This window comes from Pseudophryne corroboree, chromosome 9 (genome assembly GCF_028390025.1).
Source record: "Pseudophryne corroboree isolate aPseCor3 chromosome 9, aPseCor3.hap2, whole genome shotgun sequence".
NCBI classification, from domain to species: domain Eukaryota; kingdom Metazoa; phylum Chordata; class Amphibia; order Anura; family Myobatrachidae; genus Pseudophryne; species Pseudophryne corroboree.
Window position 1 is genome coordinate 363,096,798 of NC_086452.1, and position 27,063 is coordinate 363,123,860.

Here is a 27,063-nt window from a genome sequence, read left to right on the forward strand (position 1 = left end):
GGCATTAACAATGTGCGGCATATGTGTAAGGGAAATTATGTGTATAAGGGCATTAATAAGGGTTGGCATAATGTGTAAGGCGCACTATGTTTATAAGGACATTAATAATGTGTGTCATATGTGTAAGGGGCATTACTGTGTGGTATTATGTGTATAAATGCATTACCAATGTGTGGCATTATGTGTATAAGGTGCTCTACTTTGTGGCGTAACGTATAGAAAGGGCACTACTGTGAATAAAGAGCAATATGGTGTGGTGTAATGTGAATACGAAGCAATATGGTGTGGTGTAATGAGAATAAAGAGCAATATGGTGTGGTGTAATGTGAATAAGGAGCAATTCAGTATGATGTTATGTGAATGAGGGGCACTACTGTGAGAAGTAACGTATATAAGGTAAATTGGTACTACTGTGTGATGTAATGTAAATAAGGGACACTATCGTATGATAACTTGTGAATAAATTTGCACTACTGTGAGGCATAATTTGAATTGGGGGTACTATTGTGCGGCCATGCCCCTTGCCAGCAAAAACACATACCTTTTTGGGGTGTGTGCGCCGAATGTGGACACTGTTCTTATTTAAATTACAGGGGGTAGGAAAACAAAAAAATGACTGCTATGGGTGGGGGGTGATGGTGCTAGGAAAGGGGTGCAGGGTCAGAGGCGGAACTAGCAGTGGTGCTAGGGGGCACCAGCCAAAATCTTGCCTAGGGCATTATATTGGTTAGGGCCGGCTCTGACCACATTACACGTATAGCACTGCATTACACAAATAGCGCCACATAACACGAATAGCACAACATTACAGGTATAGCACCGCACTTCACATACAGCACCGCACTGTTCACAACACTCTGCTGCCAGTTTTGGACAGCAAAACAGCTTGGTGAATTTGGGAGCTCAATCATTTCCTAACACCAGGACCGGACTGCCCATCTGGCACTTCTGTCAAATGCCAGAAGGGCCGATGGATTAGTGGGCCAGTCCTGTCACGCAGAAAACCAGGAAGGCTGCGTGCAGCGTCTGGCTCACTGGTCTGGCAGCTCCCCCGCCCGTCTCCATGGAAATGGAGACATGCCGCGAATCCAGGACCCCCTGACTCACGGCGTGTGCGCCCATGTAATGCACATGCCAGGGACGATTTGCGACCCCAGTCCGTCCCTGCCTAACACTAATAACATACAGTATGATAAAAAATGAGATGGATAATGTTGCCCTTATAATAGTGACTAAGGGGGGTATTTAGAAGAGCATATGCTATGATGTATGGTACATACTGTAGGTCGGTTTTATTCATACTGTAAATTATGCTTTGTGATCTACCAACCAGACCTGCTAGGTACACAAAAATTGTCACACACAGCAACTAGACAGGAACATGTGTTTCCTAAAACGTTTCCTGTCAGGTTCACTCACTGCACAGAACTAGTGACAATGGCAGGAAACATAGCTCATCCTCCACATCCCTTTCTCTTCCGCTCCTGACATGTGGTAGGAAAACAAAGCTGGATAATGACACTGCACTTGTACTGTCCTGTCCGTCCTAAACACAGCAGGGACTAGATTCCTCCTCAGACCGGCTGCAGAAAGGTTTGCAGAGAACAGGTAAGGACCACCACAATATATTCTTTCTATTATACAGTATATTATAGGCATCCATACAGTACACTAGCCCCATTTTATTATTTTATATGGATTCTAAACAAAGATACAGATCTATTTTAATGAATTTAGTGTTTAGTATTATAACATGTTGCATTTCACTCTCATTATATACATCCAATCAAAAAAATGACCGTTAAAAGAAAGGAGAAGATTTGTAACTTTAATGGAGTTACTGTATCAGATAGATCAGTTTGAACTATGATCTTGTATTTTAAAGGTGCAACAGGTTGTGTAGCGCAATTAAATACTTTACTAGCTCCTATCTATGAATAATATCTATATCCTATCTATAAATAATATCTTTGCTCTAGAAACATTACCTAAAAAAGGGAGCATATTTCACAAATAAATAAATGACTAAATTGGTGATTTTCAGAACATTCTACTTACTCACATATTATACATAGCACATTAGGCCAGAGGTTCCCATATGTGGCACACAAGACACCCTAATGGTCCAGATTTTAAGGCTAACCAAGCTGGGTATAGGTGACTTATGGCCTAATTCAAACCTGATCGCAAAAGCAAAATCTTTCTCTAATGGGCAAACCTATGTGCACTGCAGATATAACATGTGCAGAGAGAGTTAGATTTGGGTGGGTAATATTGTTTCTGTGCAGAGTAAATACTGGCTGCTTTATTTTTACACTGCAATGAGATTTCAGTTTGAACACACCCCACCCAAATCTAACTCTCTCTGCACATGTTACATCTGCCCCACCTGCACTGCACATGGTTTTGCCCATTAGAGAAAAAGTTTGCTGCGGCAATCAGGTCTGAATTAGGCTCTTAATTAGTACCTCAATCAATTTGATTTAACCTTCTGTGCTCAGCCATGATATCCTTAAACCCTGGACCATTAGGGTGCCTTGAGGGCCGCGTTTGGTAATCCCAGCATAAGGCAGTGATGGGGACAGCAAAGCCCTTTGTTTTCATACAGTATTATAGTATTGCCGTGATCTAATCATCCAACTACTTATACTATCAGATAATAAGATCTCTGAGTTCATTATCAATGCATGAAGAGAGATAAAGTGGAGAGAAATAAAGCACTAAACCAAGCATTCCCAACCTCAGTCCTCAAGGCACATTTAAGCTAGGTACACACTATACCAGAGGTTCTCAAACTCGGTCCTCGGGGGCCCACACAGTGCATGTTTTGCAGGTCTCCTCACAGAATTGCAAGTGAAATAATTAGCTCCACCTGTGGACCTTTTAAAATGTGTCAGTGAGTAATTAATACACCTGTGCACCTGCTGGGTTACCTGCAAAACATGCACTGTGTGGGCCCTCGAGGACCAAGTTTGAGAACCTCTGCACTATACAATTATCTGCCAGTCTACATATCTACAATTATATACAATTATCAGCTGGTTGGAATGAAAGTTTGGCAATGGATGAGAGCAAATGGCAGTTGACCACTTGCGCCTAAAAACTGCAAAATGGACAAAAAAAGTTGTTCCTCCAAGTTGGTTAAATTTGTGTTTAGCCAATTTGTTAGAACGACATGTTTTGTTAGTTTTCCAGTGTTTGGTAGCAAATGGCCGATTGTAATTTACTCTCATCCATTACCAGATTTTCATTCCAACCAGCTAGATCTGGCAGATGTATAGTGTGTACCTAGTTTAATAGTCTAGGTTTTAGTGATATCTATGCTTGAGCACAGGTGACTTACTTAGTACCTCAGTTATTTTGATATAACCATCTGTGCTGAAGCCTGGATATCACTAAAACCTTCACTGTTAGGGGTAAATTTACTAAAATTGGAGCTCTATTTAAAATGGGATGTTGCCCATAGCAACCTGTCAGATTCCAGGTATTATCTTCTAGAACAGTGGTTCTCAAACTCGGTCCTCAGGACCCCACACGGTTCACGTTTTCCAGGTCACCCAGCAGCTGCACTGTGTATCACTAACTGTCACATTTAAAAAATCTACAGGTGGCCTGGAAAACATGAACCGTGTGGGGTCCTGAGGACCGAGTTTGAGAACCTGTGCTCTAGAAGGTGCTAGATAAGTGAGAAGTAGAATCTGGTTAGTTGCTATGGGCAACAGCCCATCTTAAATAGAACTCCCATCTTAGTAAATTTACCCTTTAGTGTGCCTTGAGGACCGAGGTAAGGGAATGCCTAACTCTCATTTTACAGGCTCATAATTCCAGTAAGGAGAAAAGCCAACATTGCTAACACAAGCTGTACAAGGCAAATCATGAAAACTAACATAAGGAGACCAAAGAAAGATCCATGGGAGTTTTTTTTTTAGATGAATCTATAACAAAATAAAGGCTACCTGTAATCAGGAAAGTGTAACTCAGTACAGCGTGAGAAGACTGTGATACAATTGTAGTGCCATCTAAGCTGTGCTCACCATTGCAGCTCGGACATTCTATTCCCACAGTGGAAATGTCCTAATTCAGGCATGTCCAAACTGCGGCCCTCCAGCTGTTGTGAAACTACATATCCCAGCATGCACTGACACAGTTTTGCTGTCAGAGAATGCTAAAGCCGTGTCAGGGCATGCTGGGATGTGTAGTTTCTCAACAGCTGGAGGGCCGCAGTTTGGACATGCCTGTCCTAATTCTTTGCAAGAGCTATAGTTACATTGATGGGAGCCCCAAAACAGATAATATCATGTGCACATCTTGCCTAGAAGATAATATTACATCTTTAAGAACACAAAACAGAACAGCATGAAACATTCTGGGATAATAGTGTAATTGTTTTATATTTCCTTTTCCAGTCAATTAGTAACCATGAAATATATAAAATATAAGCCACCATTATTAATATGAGTAACGTATTAAGGATTATCAATAATGTAATACATAGGGGGTATTTATCAAAACTCAGAGAGAGATAGAATTGGCTAGTACTTTATCTCTCACAATCGGCTTTTACTTTACATTTTACAGGCTGTTTGAATTACAGTTAGGAGCGGTTTAGTTGGTAGGTTATCTCTCGTGATTATATCTCTCTCCAAATTTTGATAAATACACCCCATAATAACAGCTGTGGAGTTAGCTTCATATTTTCAAATAATCATGTTTAAAGATCAGATAATTCTACACTGGATTTCAATAAATAGTCATATTTTGCAATTAATAGCATAAGCCCCTGTTGTATATTAGCGCTACCAATAAATATGTAGAACTACCAATTATTTTATGGGGGCTACCATGAATAGTCTCCCAATTTTACATTGAAAAAAAAAGCCAGGCTTTTGGCAGAACAGTGTACTACAGGTTGAGTATCCCTTATCTCACATTTTTGGGTCTCCTACTGAGATAATGACATATATATTACAGGACCTTGCTAAAGTATTCACCCCCCTTGGCTTTTACCTATTTTGTTACATTACAACCTGTAATTTAATTTATTTTTTAATCTGAATTTTATGTGATGGATATGCACAAAATAGTCTAAGGTGGTGAACTGAAACGAGAAAAATTTATAAAAAAAAATATTTTTAAAAAGAAAAATTTGAAAATTGGCATGTGTATGTGTATTCATCCCCTTTCCTATGAAGCCCCTCAAAAGTTCTGGTGCAACCAATTACCTTCAGAAGTCACATAATTATTGAAATGAAGTCCACCTGTGTGCAATCTAATGGGCCCTACACACTGGCCGATATTTTGAAAGATATGAACGATCTCGTTCATAAATGAACGAGATCTCATTCATATCTTTCAGTGTGGAGACTTAAGCGATGAACGATGCGCGTCCCCGCGCTCGTTCATCGCTGGTCTCCTGTCGGCTGTGCATGCAGGCCAATATGGACGATCTCGTCCATATTTGCCTGCACGTCTATGGAGCCGGGTGACGGGGGGAGTGAAGAAGCTTCACTCCCCCCGTCACTGCCCCCCCCGCCGCCGGGTCGCTCGTCGGCCGTATCGGCCGTCGGGCACCTCGGCCAGTGAGTAGGGCCCATAAGTGTCACATAATCTGTCAGTATAAACACACCTTTTCTAAAAGGCCCCAGAGGATGCAACACCACTAAGCAAGAGGCATCACACTGTGAAGACCAAGGAGCTCTCCAAACAAGTCAGGGACACAGTTGAGAAGTACAAGTCAGGGTTGGGTTATAAAAAAAATATCCAAATCTTTGGTATCCCCCAGAGCACCATCAAATCCATCATCTTCAAATGGAAAGAACAGGGTACCACAACAAACCTGCCAAGAGATGGCCGGCCACCAAAACTCACAGATCTGGCAAGGAGGGCATTAATCAGAGAAGCAGCACAGAGACCAAAGGTAACACAATAAGCCATACACTCCATAGAGCTGGGCTTTTATGGAAGAGTGGCCTGAAAAATATGATTTTAAATACCTACCGGTAAATCCTTTTCTCATAGTCCATAAGGGATATTGGGGACACATTAGTACGATGGGGTATAGACGAGGTCCAAAGCAGTCATTGCACTTTAAATTTCTTCCACTGGGTGTGCTGGCTCCTCCCCTTTATGCCCCCTCCTACAGGCAGTTATAGGTAAAACAATACCCGAAGTAGAAATGACATACTTGAGAGAAGGAACATAACAATGAGAAGTGTGGTGAGATTTATACACAGGCACACCATAACATAACTGGGCCAGCAACAGCTGGCAACATAAACAGCAACAGCTGAAGAGGTAACACATAACAGAGAACCTGCAGAAAGTCACTGCAGAGGCGGGCGCCCAATATCCCTTATGGACTACGAGAAAAGTGTCACGATCTAGGTAATTCCTTATCAGTATTTACCTTCCAAATGCCTCCTGAGACTGTCCCAGTGTTCCAAGCCTGGATTCCATCTGCACTGTCTGTGTGCAGCACGCTGCATCTCATTGTTTCAAATCTCTTTACTGTGATTCTGGCAGCTTCATGGTTAAAGCTCATATTCAAGTTACAAACAATCTTTCCCTCCAAAAGCTAACATGGGCGCAGCCATGTTTTCCTAGTCACATGTTACCTTTCAGCCTATCAGCTGCACTCTGATCTCAGCCTAATTATCCAGCAGCTGCACTCTAGGTCTCTGGTTAATCAGCCAGCCAATCCCTGCTTCCCAGCAGGTATAAATATCCTGTTCCTGGGGTGGAAAGATGTCAGTGCTTCAATTGTCTTCAGTGATTCCAGTGTGCAGTTCTCCCATGGACTTTCTCTGCAGTACAGCCTGACTCCCTGGTGATTATACTCTGCAGTGTAACCCGATACTCCAGTGATTAACCCTCTACAGTCTACCCTGATTCACCTGTGTCTGAACTCCGGCTTCCCAGCAGCCATTCCCCAGCATCACTTCATGCTTCACCTGTGCTTCTAAGCAGTGACGTGCGGTGAGGTCAGGGGCTGGGGAGGCACTGCAGCTAAACACCCCCCCCCACCCCCGGGAAAAAAAAAGTGCAGTCCCCCCACACCACTAAAACCAGCAGCAGGCAGAACCAGCCAGGGGGGATAATGCCATAGCAGGGGAGACACTCAGTGTGGGGTCCCCCTGCCATGCCATTAAACACCCCCCAAACCAGTCAGCCCAGGGCTGGAATTCCTCGGAAAGTGGGGCCCCCAAAAAATCTAAATGGGGTCCCCCCTCGCGAGCAACAACCAGCACTGGGCTGATAGCCCAGTGCTATGCCCCGCACCCCTGGTGGCGGTGGGTGCGGGGTTCATTGTATGCTAATACTGTTCTTTACAGGTGGCCTACAGATCCCAGCAAGCCTGCCCCAGCATGCTGGCACTTGGAGAACCACAAGTGCCAGCATGCCCAGACATAAAGGGCCCGCTGGCACCTGTAGTCCACCTGTAAAGAAAATATTGGGGGGAAAAACCGACACATTCTTTAAAAAATCCTTTATTAAACTGGGTCTTCACCTGGGGGCGGCGGCCTTTAAGCTCTTTTGCATGGCCGCCGCCTTCCCAGGACTTCCGGCGTCTTCACCTGGGGGGGCGCCACCTCCCCAGGGCTTCTGGGGTCTTCCTCCGGCGTCTTCACCTGGTGGGCGGCGGCTGCTAAGCTCTTTTGCATAGCCGCCGCCCATCCAGGACTTCCACAACGTCTTCACCTGGGAGGCGGCGGCCTTTAAGCTCTTTTGCATGGCCGCCGCCTTCCCAGGACTTCCGGCGTCTTCACCTGGGGGGGCGCCACCTCCCCAGGGCTTCTGGGGTCTTCCTCCAGCATCTTCACCTGGTGGGCGGCGGCGGCTGCTAAGCTCTTTTGCATAGCCGCCGCCCATCCAGGACTTCCACGGCGTCTTCAGGAGCTCTTCTCCGCTCCTCCTCCGCCGTCGGACTGTGACAGCCGCTGCCTCGCGCTGACTTATATAAGTCAGCGGGAGGGGGCGGGGCAATGACACGGCGAGCCATGATTGGCTCGCGGCGGCCATCTTGAATTTCAAAAATGACACTGAGGCGCCATTTTTGAAATGGGTACCGCTTCCGCTGCCAAACTCTGCACAAGGGGTCTGAATGCCGCAACCCGCCGCCGCTACCGCCGCCCGCCTCTCCGCCGCCCGGCCCGCCGCATCCCGCATCTCTGCCGCCCGCACTTCCGCTGGTACCGACGCCCACACAGTGATTGACAGCGGATCCAGTGACGGATCCGCTGGCCAATCACTGTGCCTTCACTCACAGGGACGTGTTTTCATAGGTTGAAACCACGTCCCTGTAGGAAAGCGGCACCACTAATGGTGCCGCTTTCCCATGTTATTTCAATGGGCTTTTCCTGCCCATTGCTAGGCCCCGCCCGCGCCCGCCCCCCGCTCCCCATACCTTTCCTAATCACTACGGGAGGCACCACGATCGGTGCCTCCCAAACTGATTTTCACACACATTAATGATAGGTAAAATAATAAAGAAGATACTTATGTGTCATAAGTATCTTCTTTGTATTATTTTACTCATTAATGACAGGGGAGGCACTGCCTTCCCTGACTGCACGTCCCTGCTTCTAAGTACAATAGTGCATTTCTATCTGCGAACCCCAGCTTCACTCAAAGCTTACCAACGATCCCAAAGTAACCATCGGTGTTCTGTCATCGATTCCAAGTCACCATCGGTGTTCCGTCATCGATCCCAAGTATTTCTCTGAACTGTGTTTCCTATTACCAGTACCAAGTCATCAGTATTCCTCTGAACTGTGTTTAATAAAACCTTTGAACTTTCCCTTGTTGTCGTGGTCACGCCTTCGGGCATTTGTTCTAAAGGTTCCCTGCATGTCCAAGAACCCTGTACTGCCTCCCAGGTACACATATACCTCAGCCCCTACAACTGAGGCTTCCCTCTGGTCAGCACAAGCCCTCAGTTGTGACAGTAAGCACTGACCAAATGGATCCGGCCGGAGACCAGGTCCAAGCGACCAGGCCGATCCAAGAACTTGCAGCCTGCCTTGAACGTCAGGAGACTGCACAGGGCCATGTGATCCGCTGTCTCCAGGACCTCTCCTCTCGGCTGGATGGAATACAAGTAACCCTCCGTGGTTCAAGGGCGTCCAGTGTGCCGACTGCAGTACCTTTGGTGGTATCCCCACCCACCATTCCCGTTTCTGCTCCTTGTCTCCATTTACCGACACCTGCCAAGTTTGATGGTTCCCCAAAAGCCTGTCGGGGTTTCCTAAATCAGTGTGAGATATATTTTGAGTTACAGCCTGGCAGTTTCCCAACTGACCGCACCAAGGTTGCTTACATCATCTCCCTCCTCAGTGGCTCCGCCCTCGATTGGGTATCACCTCTATGGGAGAAGTCTGATGCCCTGCTCTCTTCATATGCAGATTTCGTGGCAACCTTCAGGCGCATCTTTGATGAACCAGGTCGTGTGACCTCTGCCTCCTCTGATATCCTCCGGCTACGTCAGGGGACACGAACAGTCGGTAAATATCTGGTACAGTACCAGATCCTAGCGTCCGAACTTTCCTGGAATGATGATGCTCTTTACTCAGCCCAAGGAGGGCGTCTGTGTCTACAGCCCAAGGAGGGGCGTCTGTGTCTACAGCCATAGGAGGGGTATCCAATGTTCAAGCTCTAGTAGGGGCATATGAGTCTTCTCAAAAAGGACTTTCTGATCTGTCAACCCCAGGAGGGGTGCTGGAGAAAACAACCCTGAGAGAGGTGTCTGATTCATCAACCCCAGGAGGGGTCACCAAAGTTTCAGTCCCAAGGGAAGTATCCAGAGCCAAGTTCCCAGATGGAAATTTTTGTGCTACAGATGCAGTTATGAACTCCTGTTTGCCGTCTTCAGAGAGCACCACCCTGTTGGCATCCAGCATGGACCAGATCCAGGATGGTCTAACTGAACACTCGGATACCACTTATTCCGGTTCTAACCGGATTCTGACTCCTTCAGTTCCAGCTGATTCAACTGTCTTTAGACTCAATCCGGTTCCATCCGTCTGTCTGAAGAGTCCTTCGGTTCCAGCCGATTCCGATATCTCTGGACCCAATCCGGTTCCATCCGTAGGTCCAAAGACTCCTTCGGTTCCGGACGATTCATATATCTCTGGACCCAATCCGGTTCCATCCGTAAGTCCAAAGACTTCTTCGGTTCCGGTCGATTCCAATATCTCTGGACCCAATCCGGTTCCATCCGTAGGTCCAAAGACTCCTTCAGTTCCAGCTGATTCAACTGTCTTTAGACTCAATCCGGTCCCATCCGTCTGTCCGGATCAGCCTCCTTCGGTTCCAGCCGATTCCAATACCTTCGGATCTAATCCGGTCCTATCCGTCGGTCTAAAGTCTCCGCCGGTCTCAACCGGTTCAAGTTTGTCTGGACTTAATTTGGTCTCGTCCATAGGTCGGTACAGTCTCCTCTGGTCCCAGCCAGTTCAAGTTCATCAGGATTCAATCTAGATCCTTCCATTTGTTCAGGTAAAGAACTTATAAGAAGTGTCCTGGGGCCACTCCTAAAGGAGGGGGTGCTGTCACGATCTAGGTAATTCCTTATCAGTATTTACCTTCCAAATGCCTCCTGAGACTGTCCCAGTGTTCCAAGCCTGGATTCCATCTGCACTGTCTGTGTGCAGCACGCTGCATCTCATTGTCTCAAATCTCTTTACTGTGATTCTGGCAGCTTCTTGGTTAAAGCTCATATTCAAGTTACAAACAATCTTTCCCTCCAAAAGCTAACATGGGCGCAGCCATGTTTTCCTAGTCACATGTTACCTTTCAGCCTATCAGCTGCACTCTGATCTCAGCCTAATTATCCAGCAGCTGCACTCTAGGTCTCTGGTTAATCAGCCAGCCAATCCCTGCTTCCCAGCAGGTATAAATATCCTGTTCCTGGGGTGGAAAGATGTCAGTGCTTCAATTGTCATCAGTGATTCCAGTGTGCAGTTCTCCCATGGACTTTCTCTGCAGTACAGCCTGACTCCCTGGTGATTATACTCTGCAGTGTAACCCGACACTCCAGTGATTAACCCTCTACAGTCTACCCTGATTCACCTGTGTCTGAACTCCGGCTTCCCAGCAGCCATTCCCCAGCATCACTTCATGCTTCACCTATGCTTCTAAGTACAATAGTGCATTTCTATCTGCGAACCCCAGCTTCATTCAAAGCTTACCAACGATCCCAAAGTAACCATCGGTGTTCCGTCATCGATTCCAAGTCACCATCGGTGTTCCGTCATCGATCCCAAGTATTTCTCTGAACTGTGTTTCCTATTACCAGTACCAAGTCATCAGTATTCCTCTGAACTGTGTTTAATAAAACCTTTGAACTTTCCCTTGTTGTCGTGGTCACGCCTTCGGGCATTTGTTCTAAAGGTTCCCTGCATGTCCAAGAATCCTGTACTGCCTCCCAGGTACACATATACCTCAGCCCCTACAACTGAGGCTTCCCCCTGGTCAGCACCAGCCCTCAGTTGTGACAAAAAGGAGTTACCGGTAGGTATTTAAAATCCTATTTTCTCTAGCATCCATAAGGGATATTGGGGACACATTAGTACGATGGGGATGTCCCAAAGCTTCCAGAATGGGTGGGAACATGCAGAGACATCTGCAGCACCGCCTGCCCAAACTGGGTATCCTCTTTGGCCAGGGTATCAAACTTGTAGAACTTCACAAAGGTGTTCTTCCCCGACCAGGTAGCCGCTCGGCACAGTTGCAGGGCCGAGACTCCATGGGCAGCCGCCCAAGAAGACCCCACTGATCTTGTAGAGTGGGCCTTCAGAGACTGTGGAACATATAAGGCTGCCAACACATAGGCTTGCTGAATAGTGAGCCGAAGCCAACGAGCAATGGACTGCTTTGAAGCAGGGCAACCCTTTTTCTGTGCATCATATAGCACGAATAAGGAATCTGTCTTTCTGATCCGAGCCATCCTCTTGACATAGATCTTCAAGGCTCGCACAGCATCCAATGCCTCCGGAGGGGCAGAAGCAACAGAACTTGACGGGTTCACAATAGGTTGATTCAAGTGGAACACAGAGATGACCTTCGGCAGGAACTGCTGCCTAGTCCTGAGCTCCGCTCTGTCCTCATAAAAGACGAAGTATGGACTTTTATACGATAAGGCCCCCAATTCTGAGACACGTCTAGCAGAAGCCAGGGCCAGTAACCAGGAGGACTGCAGAAATCGTAAAACCACATCCAAATCCCAAGCTGAAATCTGAACCTTAATGGATCCCAGATGTAAGCCTTGATGCACTTCAGTCTGCAGAAAACAAAGAAATCTTCCCAAGTGAAATTTGGCAGATGGATATGTGCGTTCCTCGCACCAGGAGACATATCTCCGCCAGATATTATGATAGTGTTTTGACATCACAGGTTTTCTGGCTTGCATCATAGTGGCAATGACCTTTTTGGAAAGTCCCTTGTGAGCTAGGATGTTCGGCTCAACTTCCATGCCGGCAAACGAAGCCGCCGTAAGTCAGGGTAGATGAACGGTCCTTGTTGAAGAAGATCTCTTCTGAGTGGTAGAGGCCAAGGGTCTTCAGTGGACATGTCCAGAAGATCCACGTACCATGCTCTCTGGGGCCAATCCGGGGCAATCAGAATTGCTGGTGCTCCTTGATGCCGGATCCTCTTGAGCACCTTTGGGATCAGCGGAATCGTAAGAAATACGTAGACCAGCTGGTAAGGTCAAGGCGACGTCAGTTCATCCACTGCGCACGCCTGAGGGTCTCTGGTTCGCGAGAAATAGCAGCGAAGTTTCTTGTTGAGGCGAGACACCATCATGTCGATCTGGGGGCAACCCCACCGGTCAATGATCTTTTGAAACACCTGAGGATGTAGGCCCCACTCCCCTGGGTAGAGATCGTAGCGACTCAGGAAGTCCGCTTCCCAGTTGTCTACTGCCGGAATGAAGATTGCAGACAGTGCTAATGCATTTCTTTCCACCCAGAGGATTATTCTTGATACTTCTCGCATGCAGGCCCTGCTTTTTGTCCCTCCTTGTCGATTTATGTATGCCACGGCCGTGGCATTGTCCGACCATACCTGGATTGCCTGATCCCGAAGCAGAAGGGAGGCCTGAATCAGAGCTTTGTAGATAGCCCGAAGTTCCAGGATGTTGATCGGAAGTAGGGCCTCTTGAACAAACCACCTGCCCTGGAACTGCACCCCATGGTGACAGCCCCCCACCCCCTCAGACTCGCATCCGCCGTGAGGAGGATCCAATCCTGAATCCCGAAGCATTGACCTTCCCGGAGATTGGAAGACTGCAGCCACCACAGGAGTGAAATCCTGGCCTGGGGTGACAGTTGAATCATCCGGTGCATCTGAAGATGGGAACCGGACCACTTGGTCAGGATGTGCAATTGAAATGGTCTGGCATGGAACTTTCCATACTGAATGGCTTCGTACGAGGCTACTATCTTTCCCAACAATCTTATGCAAATATGAATGGAAACTCGAGCCGGTCGGAGAACCATGCGAACCATTTTCTGGAGAGTTCTCACTTTGTCCTTTGGGAAGAACACTTTCTGCGCTACAGTATCCAGTAGCATTCCCAGAAACAGGAGCCACTGATATGGCTCCAGGTGGGACTTCTGTAGATTGAGGATCCACCCGTGGTGTGACAGAAGTTGGATAGTGCGATCTATATGGAGCAGTAGGAGCTCCCTGGAACTCGCTTTTATCAGGAGATTGTCCAGGTAAGGGACCACTTTGTCCCCCTCGACCCTGAGCTGGAACATAATTTCCGCCATCACCTTCATGAACACCCTCAGAGCTGTAGACAGGCCAAAGGGTAACGCCTGGAACTGGTAGTGATCGTTCAGCAGGGCGAACCTCAGATAGGCCTGATGAGGAGGCCAAATTGGGATATGGAGGTAGGCGTCCTTGATATCCAGGGACACTAGGAATTCCTGATGTTCCAGGCCTGCGATCACTGCTCTCAAAGATTCCATATTGAATTTGAAAACCTTTAGGTAAGGATTCAAGGACTTCAGATTCAAAATTGGCCTCACAGACCCGTCTTGTTTTGGCACAATGAACAGACTGGAGTGGTAACCTTGTCCTTACTGTGGCAGGGGTACTGGAACAATGACTTGGGACTGGACCAACTTTGTGATGGCCTGCAGTAACGTAACACGCATAGTTTCCAAAGCTGGTAAGCTTGATTTGAAAAATCGTTGGGGAGGAGCACCATCGAACTCCAGCTTGTAACCCTAAGAAATAAGGTCCCTTACCCAGGCATCCTGGCAGGAACTTTCCCAGATGTGGCTGAAGTGACATAACCGGGCTCCCAACTCAAGATCCTCCCGGGGTGGGCAGGCACCGTCATGCTGAGGTTTTTGCAGAAGCTGAACTGGCAAAGGCTGGCTTCTTAGGTTTACCCCTGGTGCCTTTAGCTGCATTTGATGCACCTCTGGCCCTAGATCGAAATCTGGTGGACCGAAAGGACTGAATAGATGGTCCCGGGTAGCTATGTCTAGCAGGCGGAGCCACCGAGGGAAGAAACATGGATTTCCCAGCAGTAACTTTGGAGATCAATCATCCAATATGCCTCCAAAGAGCCATTCACCTGTAAAGGGAAGAGATTCCACATTGCATTTGGAGTCAGCGTCTGCAATCCACTGACGCAACCATATGGCTCTGCATTAATATTGCCAATCTCTTTTAGGGAGTCACAGAGGACTCTTGCTGTGTCCTGAATGTGTTTTAGGAAAGTTACCATAGTAACCAGGGTCATGTCACCCGAGAGACCCTCCTGAATTTGAGTAGCCCAGGAGTGAATTGCATGTTTCATCCAGCAACCTGCAATGACGGTCTTTGAGATACACCTGCAGGAATGTAGATAGATTTCAGTGTGGTCTCAATTTTTCTATCCCCGGGTCCCTTACTGTAAAGGAGCCCGGAGTCGGGAGCTCCGCCTTCTTCCCAGAACTTTCTGCCCTCAGGGGCAAATGGGAATGTATGCAAAACCGTTCTGACACCTGCTAATTCTTATCTGGATTTTTCCAGGCTAGCTTAAATAAATCATCTAATTCTTTAGAATCAGGAAAGGTGACAGTCACTTTGTCTTGAGGGAGAAAAAACAACTGCTGATTTGCAACGTCCTCTAGGGGAAGCTTTAGCACATTCCATAGCTAAAATTAGGGGTTCAATACCCTGTGTAGGAGTGGAATCCCCACCTATGGGATCCACATCGTTCCCATTATCCTGTATGTCATCATCAGTATCTAGTAGAAGTGCAGGGAAAGCAAGTTTATGTGGACCTGCAGTAGAGAGGGGGGAATGGAGAATGTCAGCCCTTTCAGCCAGATCTGCTGCTGCTTGTTGCATTTCTTGTTTTGTGGGCATTTGCAGTGAGCTGAGATGACATATCAGACATCATAGTTTTGATTGCACCTAGTCAGGAAGGCTCGTGACCCTCCCCCACATTCTCCTCAACGTTTTGTGAGGACTGACTACACTGTTCACATGAAATGGAACCAGAGGAGAGTGGGGAGAACCTGGTGTTACAGACACTGCATAACTTGTGTTTTACCATGGTGAAAAGTAACACACAAGCCTGCCCTACTGTATGTGAGAGGAGACACATATGAAGAAAAGGCACCAGCACACCCATGCCAGAGAGCCCCAGTGAGGCTGTCAGCATTTAGTTCAGTGAAACACTGTTTGTTTTAAAAACCCAATTTTCCTTTAGGAATGTGTAATGTGCACAGTTTTAGCGGCTCTCCCCAAAGCTACACCCTGTACTAGTGATCCAGCGTGTGTCAGTGTCTGGAGGAGCTGTGTGAGGCTGCTGCTGTATCTGCAGAGGAAGGCGCCAAAATGCAGCTGAGCCCGCTGTGATGTAGCTCTGCCACCCTTCATGGCGCCGGAGCTACTGAAGATTTTATACTGGCAATGTCTCCAAACATGCTTATAACTTCACAGAGATGCTCAGTTAAGCCCACCGCTAGCCAGTTTTCACAGGGGCAATAGTGGATCCCCCCCAGAAGGGACCCATTTGCCTCACCTGTGTGATAGCCACACCATGAATCGGGGGACCCCCCTAGCGGGGCCCCCGGTGTGTACTCACCACTGATGTTCACCTTCAGCCATCTGTTAGGGGTGTGCGGCGTGCTGCGGTTGCGATAGCCAAGGCACAGTACCTCGTTGAACAAGCAAACCTTCAGGACGGTGGTCCTGCAGCGGGGAAGCGGCTCTGCACCTCGCGAGGCCGGTGACCATCCCCACCCTAACTCCCACGGTGCAGGTATACTGTTGCCCAAACAGCATACCAAAATAAAAAAAGTTGAAAAGAAATTGAAGAAAAACTCTGGAGCTAGCAGAGAGTGTGCATCCTCTCCTGAGGGCACTTTTTTCTAAACTGCCTGTAGGAGGGGGCATAGAGGGGAGAAGCCAGCAAACCCAGGAGAAGAAATTTAAAGTGCACTGGCTCCTTTGGACCCCGTCTATACCCCATCATACTAATGTGTCCTCAATATCCTTTATGGATGCTAGAGAAAAATCCATTACTTAATGTTAAAAATAAGAAGGCACATTTTGAGTTTGCCAAAAGGCATGTGGACGACTCCCCAAATGTATAGAGGAAGGTGCTCTGGTCAGATGAGACTCAAATTTAACTTTTCGGCCACCAAGGAAAACACTCTATCTGGTGCAAACCCAACACATCCCAGCACCCCAAGAACACCATTCTCACAGTGAAACATAGTGGTGGCAGCATCATGCTGTGGGGATGTTTTTCAGCAGCAGGGACTGGAAAACTCTTTTGAGTCGAGGGAAAGATGGATGGTGCTACAGGGATAACCTTGAGCAAAACCTGTTTCAGTCTGCCTATAATTTGAGACTGGGACGGAGGTTCACCTTCCAGCAGGACAATGACCCGAAGCATACTGCTAAAGCAACACTCAAGTGGTTTAAGGGGAAACATTTAAAGGTGTTGGAATGGCCTAGTCAAACCCCAAATCTCAATCCAATTGAGAATCTGTGGTCAGACTTGAAGATTGCTGTTCACAAGCGGAAACCATCCAACATGAAGGAGTTGGAGCAGTTTTGCCTCGAGGAATGGGCAAAAATCCCAGTGGCAAGATGTGGCAAGCTCATAGAGATTTATCCAAAGTGACTTGCAGCTGTAATTGCCGCAAAAGGTGGCTCTACAAAGTACTGACTTTAGGGGGGGTGAATAGTTATGCACGCTGAAGTTTTCTGTTATTTTGTCCTATTTGTTGTTTGCTTCACAATAAAAAAAAAAAAAAAACATCTTCAAAGTTGTAGTCATGTTCTGTGAATGAAATGATGCAAACTTTCAAACAATCCATTTTAATTCCAGGTTGTGAGGCAACAAAATATGAAAAATGCAAAGGGGGATGAATACTTTAGCAAGACACTGTATATATTATGTGTATATATACTGTAGTACATATTTTTCTTATTTGAATTAAAATAGTTTTCCTTTAATTTTTGTCCAATAAAATATTTGGGAGACTAGGGGCCGGATGTAATGCCGCCTGAGATTAGTGACCGTGCAGGATGCCAGCCGAACTTGGAGGGTTTTTTAAAAGGGGCATTCGCATGGTTTTGCCTTGTAAGTGAATATCCCTTTTAAAAAAAAGTCCAAGTTTGGCTGGCATGCCGCATGGCCACCGGACTCGGGCGGCATTGCATCCGGTCCTATATATCAAAGCTTGGAAAGAGATAAAATTGTGAGAGATGAAGTATCAAACAATTAGTTTCTGTCAGTTTTGAAACACAGCCTGTAAAATGTATTGTATTATATGATTATCTAGTAGTCATCTAGTACTTTATCTCACAGCATTGTATGTTTTGATAAATCCCCCCCCCCCCTAGAATTATTAGGAGTATTTGTGGTAGTCCTAGAGGTACAGTATTATTAGGCATATGTGTTGTAGTCCTAGAGGTGCAGTGTTTTTATAGAGGTATGCTTGGCATGATAGCCCTAGAGGGGCAGTGTTATTACGTGTATGTGTTGTAGTCCTAGAGGTGCACTGTTCTTATAGAGGTATGCTTGTGGTGATAGTCCTGGAGGTGCAGTGTTATTATAGAGGTACGCTTTGTGTGATAGTCCTAGAAGTATGTACATTGTGGCACACACTTCCTCTCCCTGTCACCCTCTGCCTCTCCCTGTCTCCTACTGCCTCTGTCCGTCACCCTCTCCTGTCATCTGCCCATCATCCACTGCCTCTGCCTCTCCCTGTCACCCTCTGCCCATCACCCACTGCCTCTGCCTTCCAGCCTCTGCCTCTGTCCGTCACCCTCTCCTGTCACCTGCCCATCATCCTCTGCCTCTCCCTGTCACCCTCTGCTTGTCACCCACTGCCTCTCTTTGTCATCTAAATGCAGGGTTGTTTGGTGTTTTTTTTATGGAGGGGAAAGGGGGGTCCTACCTATTTGGTTTGTCCCAGGCCCCACAATTTCTTATGGCAGCCCTGCGCATGTGCAATGTCAGATTCCCCCACATGAGTATTTCACAAATTCAAATATAATGTATAATTTTAATATTAAAATACTACATTTTAGCATAGGGAACTCTTTGCTAAAACTAGTAATGATACATTCGCACAACTGGACGAGGAATCGGAGGATGATAGTGAGAAAATGACAGTGCCGGAGGAGACTGTTCCATCTAGCAACCAGAGGAGCAGTCCCTCTGGCGCAGTTGGGATAAAAGTTAGTAAGGTACCTAGTCAGATTGTGGTGGTAAGGGATTCCATTATTAGGAAGATAGATAGGGCAATCTGCTACCGGGACCGTGATCGCTTTACGGTCTGTTGTCTCCTGGCTGCTCAGGTGCGGCACATCGCAGACCGGGTAGATAGATTGTTGGGAGGGGCTGGGAATGATCTGGCGGTCTTGGTGCACATTGGCACCAACAATAAAGTTAGTGGAAGGTGGGATGTCCTTAAGAAATACTATAGGGAATTAGGCAAGAAACTTAAGGCAAGGACATCTAAGGTAATATTCTCTGAATTATTACCAATGCCACGCGCTAGCCCTGGGAGACAGAGGGAGATTAGGGAGGTAAATGTGTGGCTTAGGGATTGGTGCAGGAAAGAAGGGTTTGTGTTCCTAGAACACTGGGTAGACTTCTCAGTCAGGTGCCATCTTTTTTGTCATGATGGCTTGCACTTGGATGAGGAGGGGGGCAGCGGTGCTGGGGGGAAGGATAGTTAGAAGGTTGGAGGAGATTTTAAACTAGGTGTCTGGGGGAGGGTTTGGCAAGAAATTACGGGTCATTCAGTAAGAATAGCAGGAGTGGCGTTAGTGAACAAAACTGGGGAGGAGTAGGGGGAGGAATAGAGCAGACGGCAAGGTTAGTAACATGGGAACTAAAAAGGGTTTTAGAATAACAGTAACCAATGATGATTACGGGTCATCTTTGCTTCATAAGAATTAAGATGTCCCGACCATAAGGGGAAATACATATCTCAATTGTATGTATGTAAATGCTAGAAGCCTTACAGGTAAAAAGGGGGAACTAGAAATCCTCGCAGCAAGCAAGAAATATATTATAGGCATTACTGAAATGTGGTGGGACGAATCTCATGATTGGACAGCCAATCTAGAGGGTTATACGCTGTACAGGAGAGACAGACTAAATAAACAGGGTGGAGGGGTATGTCTTTACATAAAGCCATTTCTAAAACCTGTTATACAGGAAGATATTCAAGAAGGGACTGTAAATACTATTGAGATGTTATGGGTAGAAATTGCATGTGGGGGTAAAGGAATAAAGAAGTTGTTATTGGGGTTATGCTACAGGCCGCCTGGTATTAATGTGTCTGACGAGAAATTGTTACTGAATCAAATTGAAAGAGCAGCAGGAGTAGGAGACATAGTAGTGATGGGAGAATTTAACTATCCCGAGATAAACTGGAAAATCAATTCATGTGATACTGCTAGGGGCAATGTTTTTAAACATGCCAAATGATAATTACTTAGTTCAATTAATCGAGGAACCAACTAGGCACAATGCAATCTTAGACCTGGTATTAACTAACAATGGGGAATTGGTATCAAATATTGAAGTAGAAGAGCCCATAGGTAACAGCGACCACAATATGGTCACATTAAATATCAGTTTTCATAAGCAGTCCTATACTGGCTCAACTAGGACTCTAAACTTTAGCAAAGCCAACTCTGACATGATGAAGGAAGCGTTAAGGAACATTGAATGGGAAATTCTGTTTCAAGGAAAAAATACTACAGAGAAATGGGATGTATTAAAATCACTGCTAATTAATAATACTCGTTAAATTTATTCCCACCAGCATCAAAAAAAGGAATAAAAATCCCAAACCAATGTGGTTTAACAAAAATATAAAGGAATTAATGGACAAAAAAAGACGAGCATTTAAAAAATACAAATCTGAGGGGGATGCGGAGTCATTTCAGCACTATAAGGACTGTAACAAAATATGCAAAAAAGGAATAAGAGCGGCTAAAGTAGAAACTGAAAAACTAGTAGCAAAGGAAAGCAAATCGAATCCCAATTTTTTTTTTTTAAGTACATCAACAGCAAGAGACTAAAGAAAAAGAGTATAGGCCCTTTAAAGGACAAGAGGGAAGTCTTAATCAAAAATGATAATGACATAGCAAACAATTTAAACAAGTTTTTTTCAACGGTATTTACCAGAGAGGACCAAATGCTGGATCTAGCACAAAATCTCAACAAAGATAATGTCCCACTGCTAAATGCTTATTTATGTGAGGAGGTAGTCTGTGACCGATTAAAAAAGTTAAAGATTAATAAGTCACCTGGTCCCGATGGAATTCACCCGAGGGTTCTTATGGAGCTGCACGCTGAACTAGCAAGACCTCTATTTTTGATCTTCATGGATTCGGTTAAATCGGGTATGGTTCCCAAAGACTGGCGTATAGTGGAGGTAGTGCCAATGTTCAAAAAGGGGAGCAAAGTTGAACCAATAGACCAGTTAGTCTTACATCTATAGTGGGGAAAGTATTGGAAGGTATTCTAAGGGACAGGATTCAAAAGTTCCTTGAAGCAAATAAGGTCATTAAAAGGAACCAACATGGATTTGTGAAGGACAGATCATGTCAGACCAACTTACTTGGCTTTTATGAAACAGTAAGTGCGAACCTTGATCAGGGTAAGGAGGTGGATGTAATCTTTTTAGACTTTGCCAAAGCTTTCGACACTGTACCACACATGCGTCTTATCTATAGGCTACAAGAAATAGGGCTAGGGAGCACAATATGCACTTGGGTCAGTAATTGGTTAGATAATAGGGAGCAGCGCATTGTGGTCAATGGATCATTTTCAAATTGGACTAAAGTACTAAGTGGTGTGCCACAAGGGTCTGTACTTGGACCACTTTTGTTCAACATTTTCATCAACGACCTAACAGTAGGTGTAGAGAGCATGGTGTCAATTTTCACAGATGATACCAAGTTGTGTAAGGTTATAAATACGGAGGGGGATGCTGAGTCTCTTCAGAACGACTTAACTAAACTGGAAGCATGGGCAGCAAATTGGAGAATGAAATTCAACACAGACAAGTGTAAGGTAATGCACTGACAATGCACTGACAAGACCAAATATAACACCTACATACTAAATGGGGTAATATTAGGGGAATTTGTACTGGAAAAAGACTTAGGGGTTCACATAGATAACAAATTAAGCAGCAGTACCCATAGTAGGAGTGCAGCAAAGAAGGCTAATAAGATATTAGCATGCATAAAACGGGGAATTGATGCAAGGGACGAGAGTATTATACTCCCATTATATAAATCACTAGTGAGACCACATCTTGAATACTGTGTGCAATTGTGGGCACCATATTAACAAAAGGGTATCCTGGAGCTAGAAAAGGTTCAGAGGCGGGCGACCAAACTAATCAAGGGCATGGAGACGCTGGAATACGAGGAAAGGCTTGCAAGGCTAGGCATGTTTACATTGGAAAAGAGGAGACTAAGAGGGGACATGATCAACATCTACAAATATATAAGGTGTCAATACACAGAGCTTGGGAGGGACCTGTTTTCTATAAGATCAGCACAGAGGACACGTGGTCACTCGCTTAGGTTAGAGGTGAGGAGTTTCCTCACATTGAGGCAAAAAGGTTTTTTCACAGTAAGGACAATACGTGTTTGGAATTCCCTGCCTGAGAGAGTAGTAATGGTGGACTCAGTCAACACCTTTAAGAATGGGTTAGATAAATTCCTATTGGATAAAGATATTCAGGGTTATGGTGCGTAGGCACGCATTATAGTTAATATAACTAGCGCTAACATAAAAATAACTAGTCCTTTAATAAGACTGCATAGGAGACCACATATAGGTTGAACCCGATGGACAATTGTCTTTTTTTCAACCTTAGTTACTATGTTACTATGTTACAATGGGGTAAATTTACTAAGATGGGAGTTCTATTTAAGATGGGATGTTGCCCATAGCAACCAATCAGATTCTACTTCTCATTTATCTAGCACCTTCTAGAACATAATACCTGGAATCTGATTGGTTGCAATGGGCAACATCCCATCTTAAATAGAACTTCCATCTTAGTAAATTTACCCCAATGTTTCTTCCGACCTGTATACTCTAGTACTCTGCAGGGGCAGATCTAGATTTTTCATGTAAGGTGGGGTAGGGGGGCGGTATAGAATTAATCCTGACCCCTCCTACTCTACTTATTGCTCCTCCCACTTCCAGTCCTGTCCCTCCCATTTTCAGTTCCGCCTCTTTTGGGTGTCTGATTTTTGTACTTTTTATGAATGGTGGAGATATCTGCTGCAGTCCCTTGATGTTACATCTAGAGAATATTTAAAGTGCCTTGAGTCCTGTTGGAGAAAGAGCGCTATATAAATAAAATTATTATTATTATTATTATTATTTACAGTCTGACGCAACGGTACTGGACAGACCACCCTATCTATAAGCCTGGGTAGAATAAGTAGTTTTATGGATGTGCGGTGTTCTGATGTGCAATGTTCTCTTGCAGATTGTTCACCATGGTATGGTCATATTTGATCCTTATGGCAGTACTGATGAAGACCTGTGTTATTTCACTGCCAACTGCACTGTGCCCCGAAAGATGTACTTGCCTTCCTCTTCAGCGCCATGTCCTGTGCTCCAATGCCAACTTCACATCCATACCATCTGAAATACAGAACACCACAACAGAGCTTCACCTGCAAGACAACAACTTCTCGCTGCTCCAGTCGAGTTTTTTGAAGAATCTGCCAGATCTCAGAGCCCTCTACCTGAGCAATTGTAACGTTGAAGACATCCAGCCAGGTGCATTCCAAGAAGTAACAGGCATAGAACACCTGTACTTGGACAGCAATGAGTTACACCGGATTCAGGAGGGTACATTTAGTAATCTGAGCAATTTGCTGTATCTACATCTGGAGAAAAACAAAATTGATTATCTGCATCCAGGTATTATAGAAATAAAATGTAATTCATTTAATTCTATGTTGTGTAAAGCAGATGACACTGTATCCTGCAATTTAAGATTTTTCAGCTGGTTTTAAACTCAAAAACATTTGTTTTAAGCTGTGCTAACAATACGTAGCTGGTAACACTAGGTAAGGGAGGTCGATACTACAGTGTGCTAGTTATTCTCAGTATTGTTTTCTTCTATATTCCGAGATGTTATTCATTTGCAACCAAGGCACAGACAATTACATACAGTAGTTTTTTAAATCTAGAAAAAGGAATTGAAGTTACCATAAATAGATTGATTTATAATTTACTTATATAAGCAGCGCCAGTTTATCAATGGGGAGATGGGACTACAGCCCCAGTCCTCCACATAAACATAGGCCCATAGTCATGATATCATAAGGAGGACCAGCTGGCCATACATTAAAATTGTATATTTATTTTCCTTGCAAAATTGTGAATTTTTATGTATTTCAGGAGACATTAGGGCTGATAGTGTAGGTCAGTGGTTCTCAAACTGTGTGCCGTGGCAAACTGGGGTGCCTCGGGACACTTGCAGGGATGCCTTGGATTGGTGGTCCAGGACCAATTCAAATGGTCAATATAATAGGCAAAACCAGTGCAGGTGGCGGTCAATCATAAAATATGTGGTCAGTCAGAAGCAAATCTTGTCCCTCAACACATAACTGAACATAAGGATGACCTATAAACACAATTTACTTAATTTAATATCTCTTTCTAAATAAGACATTTTTGACCATGGGGTGCCGTGAAAAAAAAATCTGATTCTCTAGGGCGCCGTGGTTCAAAACAGTTTGGGAACCACTGGTGTAGGGGGTGCACATGCCAACATAAAGTTCCTCCACCTCTACCTATAGGCCCCTGATCATTTTCAGCCCCAGGCTTATGTGGCCCTTAATCCGTTCCGTATAGAATATTTTGTGTGATCTTTTCCCACTGCATGCTGTTCATTTTGTCTTATTCTTCTCCCACAGTATCTGCATCTTACATTGTGAAATATACTTTTCACCTATATGCTCTTCACTTTACCAAATATATTTCCCCATATAATGAGGATTTGAGCAATTTCGAATAGTAGATGCCCCATGGTGTAGATGAACTGTTAATCAGTGTGTGAGAATTCATAAATGCCACAAATCCAGATTGTCAGACAGTGGTAAAAAGAGTATATAAATGAAAACCTGAACTAAATGGATACAAATAGTCTACTAATATATTTCCAGTCATTGATGATTCATTTGCTGATTATTTCTTCCAGGTATATTTTCAGCTCTGAATAAATTGACTGCACTGTATTTGAATTTCAACTCATTGACTGAACTAACTGACGGTTCCTTGAAAGGCTTGACCCAGCTACGCTGGCTTGATTTAGGGTTCAATGCACTCTCTAACATATCTCGGAAGGCCTTTGAGGATGTGCCATATATCCGCAATCTGAATTTGGAGATGAACAATCTGACCAGGGTTTCTTCCGCCATTCGCATCACAAGTAACCTTCAGAAGCTGCGATTGAGTGGGAACAGAATCAGAAAATTGACATCTATTTCCTTGAAGTCTGTCAAAGAATTGTATCTGGACAACATGGGACTGGAAAAAGCGTCATCTTTAGCGTTCTCCAGAATCCGCATGCTTGAAGTGCTTGACTTGAGGAACAATAGCTTGACGTCTCTCCCTGTGTCTCGAATTAAGAGCAACACAAAGATCTATCTTAGTGGAAACCCTTGGAGATGTGACTGCTCCATCGTTGCTCTCTACGTCCGATTATTGTTGGGAGACAAGAATAACCCACAGCAGCAAGTGCAGTGCCAAAGCCCCAAGGCTCTGGAGGGCAGAAGTCTAACTACATTAAACGTAAGGCTTGTTGTTGTTCAGCAAATATTACCTTTAGAACAAATGTCAGACATTAATGTACACTTAGGGCTTTGGTGCAGAGTTGAAGGCAACTCGCCCACTCATATATGCTGCTACTTTGCAAGCACAGACATGAATGCGTGTATTCGCCAACATACAGAATTTTATGCATCGTGCGGTGCGCCCATACCCTGTTATTGGTTTGCCACTCGTCATCATCAGTATGCAGTTGCACCAGTCTATGGATCAGATTTAGCAACAAGACATATTCTTGCTATCACGAATGATAAATGTGGCTCTAGCCAATCATCACCTGTCATTTTTCAAACACGACAGTTAGGAGCTGATTGGCTGGAGCACCATTTATCATTTGTAATGAGTGATAACAAGAATACCACTCGTTAAATTTGGCCATATATTTGGCAAAATGAAGGAGCATCACAGATGATTTCTGTTCATCTCTGTATCAAGTCCATTAATGGTAGGGCACAGAGCCTGATTCAGGAGGTGGACGCTAAGCAGTAGTGGCAGCCAATGGGCTGTATATTGACTGGTGGCGGTTCTGATTCACAGTGGAGTGCACAAAGGCACACCATAGAGTGGACATTGGCCAGACTCAGAATGTCCATTGGAATTTGGAATGCTGAGGCCAGAGGAACTGCATCTTTGGACACAGTCCCTGACACGAGCACGCCACTGACACGTCCATCGACTCGAGCCATGCACCCTGCCACCACCCAGGAATGCCGTGGGTCTCCATGCACTTCAAATTTTCATCTACCATCAGTGATCATCGGGACGCATGTGCATAAGTAAAACAATGGTAGTAAAGCAAAAAAAGCAAGTTACTTTGTGTCTGGAACAAACCATGTTGCCATGCAGGGGGAGGGAATATATTTATGTTGTTTCTGTGCAAGGTAAATACTGGCTGCTTCTGCATGTAGCCCACAAATGTTAGACAGCTTTATTTTTACACTGCAATTTAGATTTTAGTTTGGACATACCCCACCCAAATATAAATCTCTCTCCACTCTCTTACTACCAAATATATGCAGCATGACAGAAGAAGTCCACTGAACTGCACATAGGGGGCAATTCAATTCCAGTTGAAGAGTGCGAATTGCTGTTGCCGCAGTGTTTATATGCTGCAACGGAACCCCATCTGGCACCCTTTGTTCGGCCAGCTAAATTCACACAAAAGTGCAAGATCGGGCTGCTGTACAGAGCGGTTATTGCCACGCTAAGTTGGCCAGGCAAATGGATTTGCCAGCAATTAAATTCCCCATATAGGGTACATTTCAGGAAGTGCTTTTTGGGGGTGAGGTGTTGCTCTTTCCTCAGGTACCATCAAAACACAGCGACTCTATACATTCTAGAATAAACTAGTTCACTTGACACCGAGGAAGCCGCTTATATATATATATATATATATATATATATATACATGGAAACGCATCTGTCACGAACTCCATCAAAAAATCAAAAACGGTTCCAGCAAAGAGCACTATTAGCCGGCCGGCTGTGTGATTGAGAATCCCAGTGCAAAGGGAAAGTGGAGAGCGCACTCCTAAAACTACCCACAGACTCTGGATAAGGCTGGTGGTGAGAGAACCAGCCGGGAGGGGTACTGCCAAGCACCTTGGAATCTATAAAGCAGGCACAGTATATGGCATCTGATTTTTATTATTGCTTTTAACTATACATTGAAAGGCATGGACTGCTACAGGATACGTTCCAATAAC

The 27,063-nt window shown here is 45.1% G+C and overlaps 1 protein-coding gene across 1 annotated transcript in view; it reads left to right on the top strand.

Moving 5' to 3' along the window:
* The first annotated feature begins 1,504 nt into the window (after window positions 1-1,504).
* LOC134958261 (chondroadherin-like) overlaps window positions 1,505-27,063 on the top strand; it is a 37,609-nt gene continuing 12,050 nt past the window's right edge. The window contains exons 1-3 of the mRNA XM_063940731.1: window positions 1,505-1,608; window positions 23,004-23,443; window positions 24,729-25,321. Of these exons, the coding sequence (XP_063796801.1) occupies window positions 23,014-23,443; window positions 24,729-25,321 (1,023 nt within the window). The 5' untranslated portion in view covers window positions 1,505-1,608; window positions 23,004-23,013. The remainder of the gene's footprint in view (window positions 1,609-23,003; window positions 23,444-24,728; window positions 25,322-27,063) is intronic.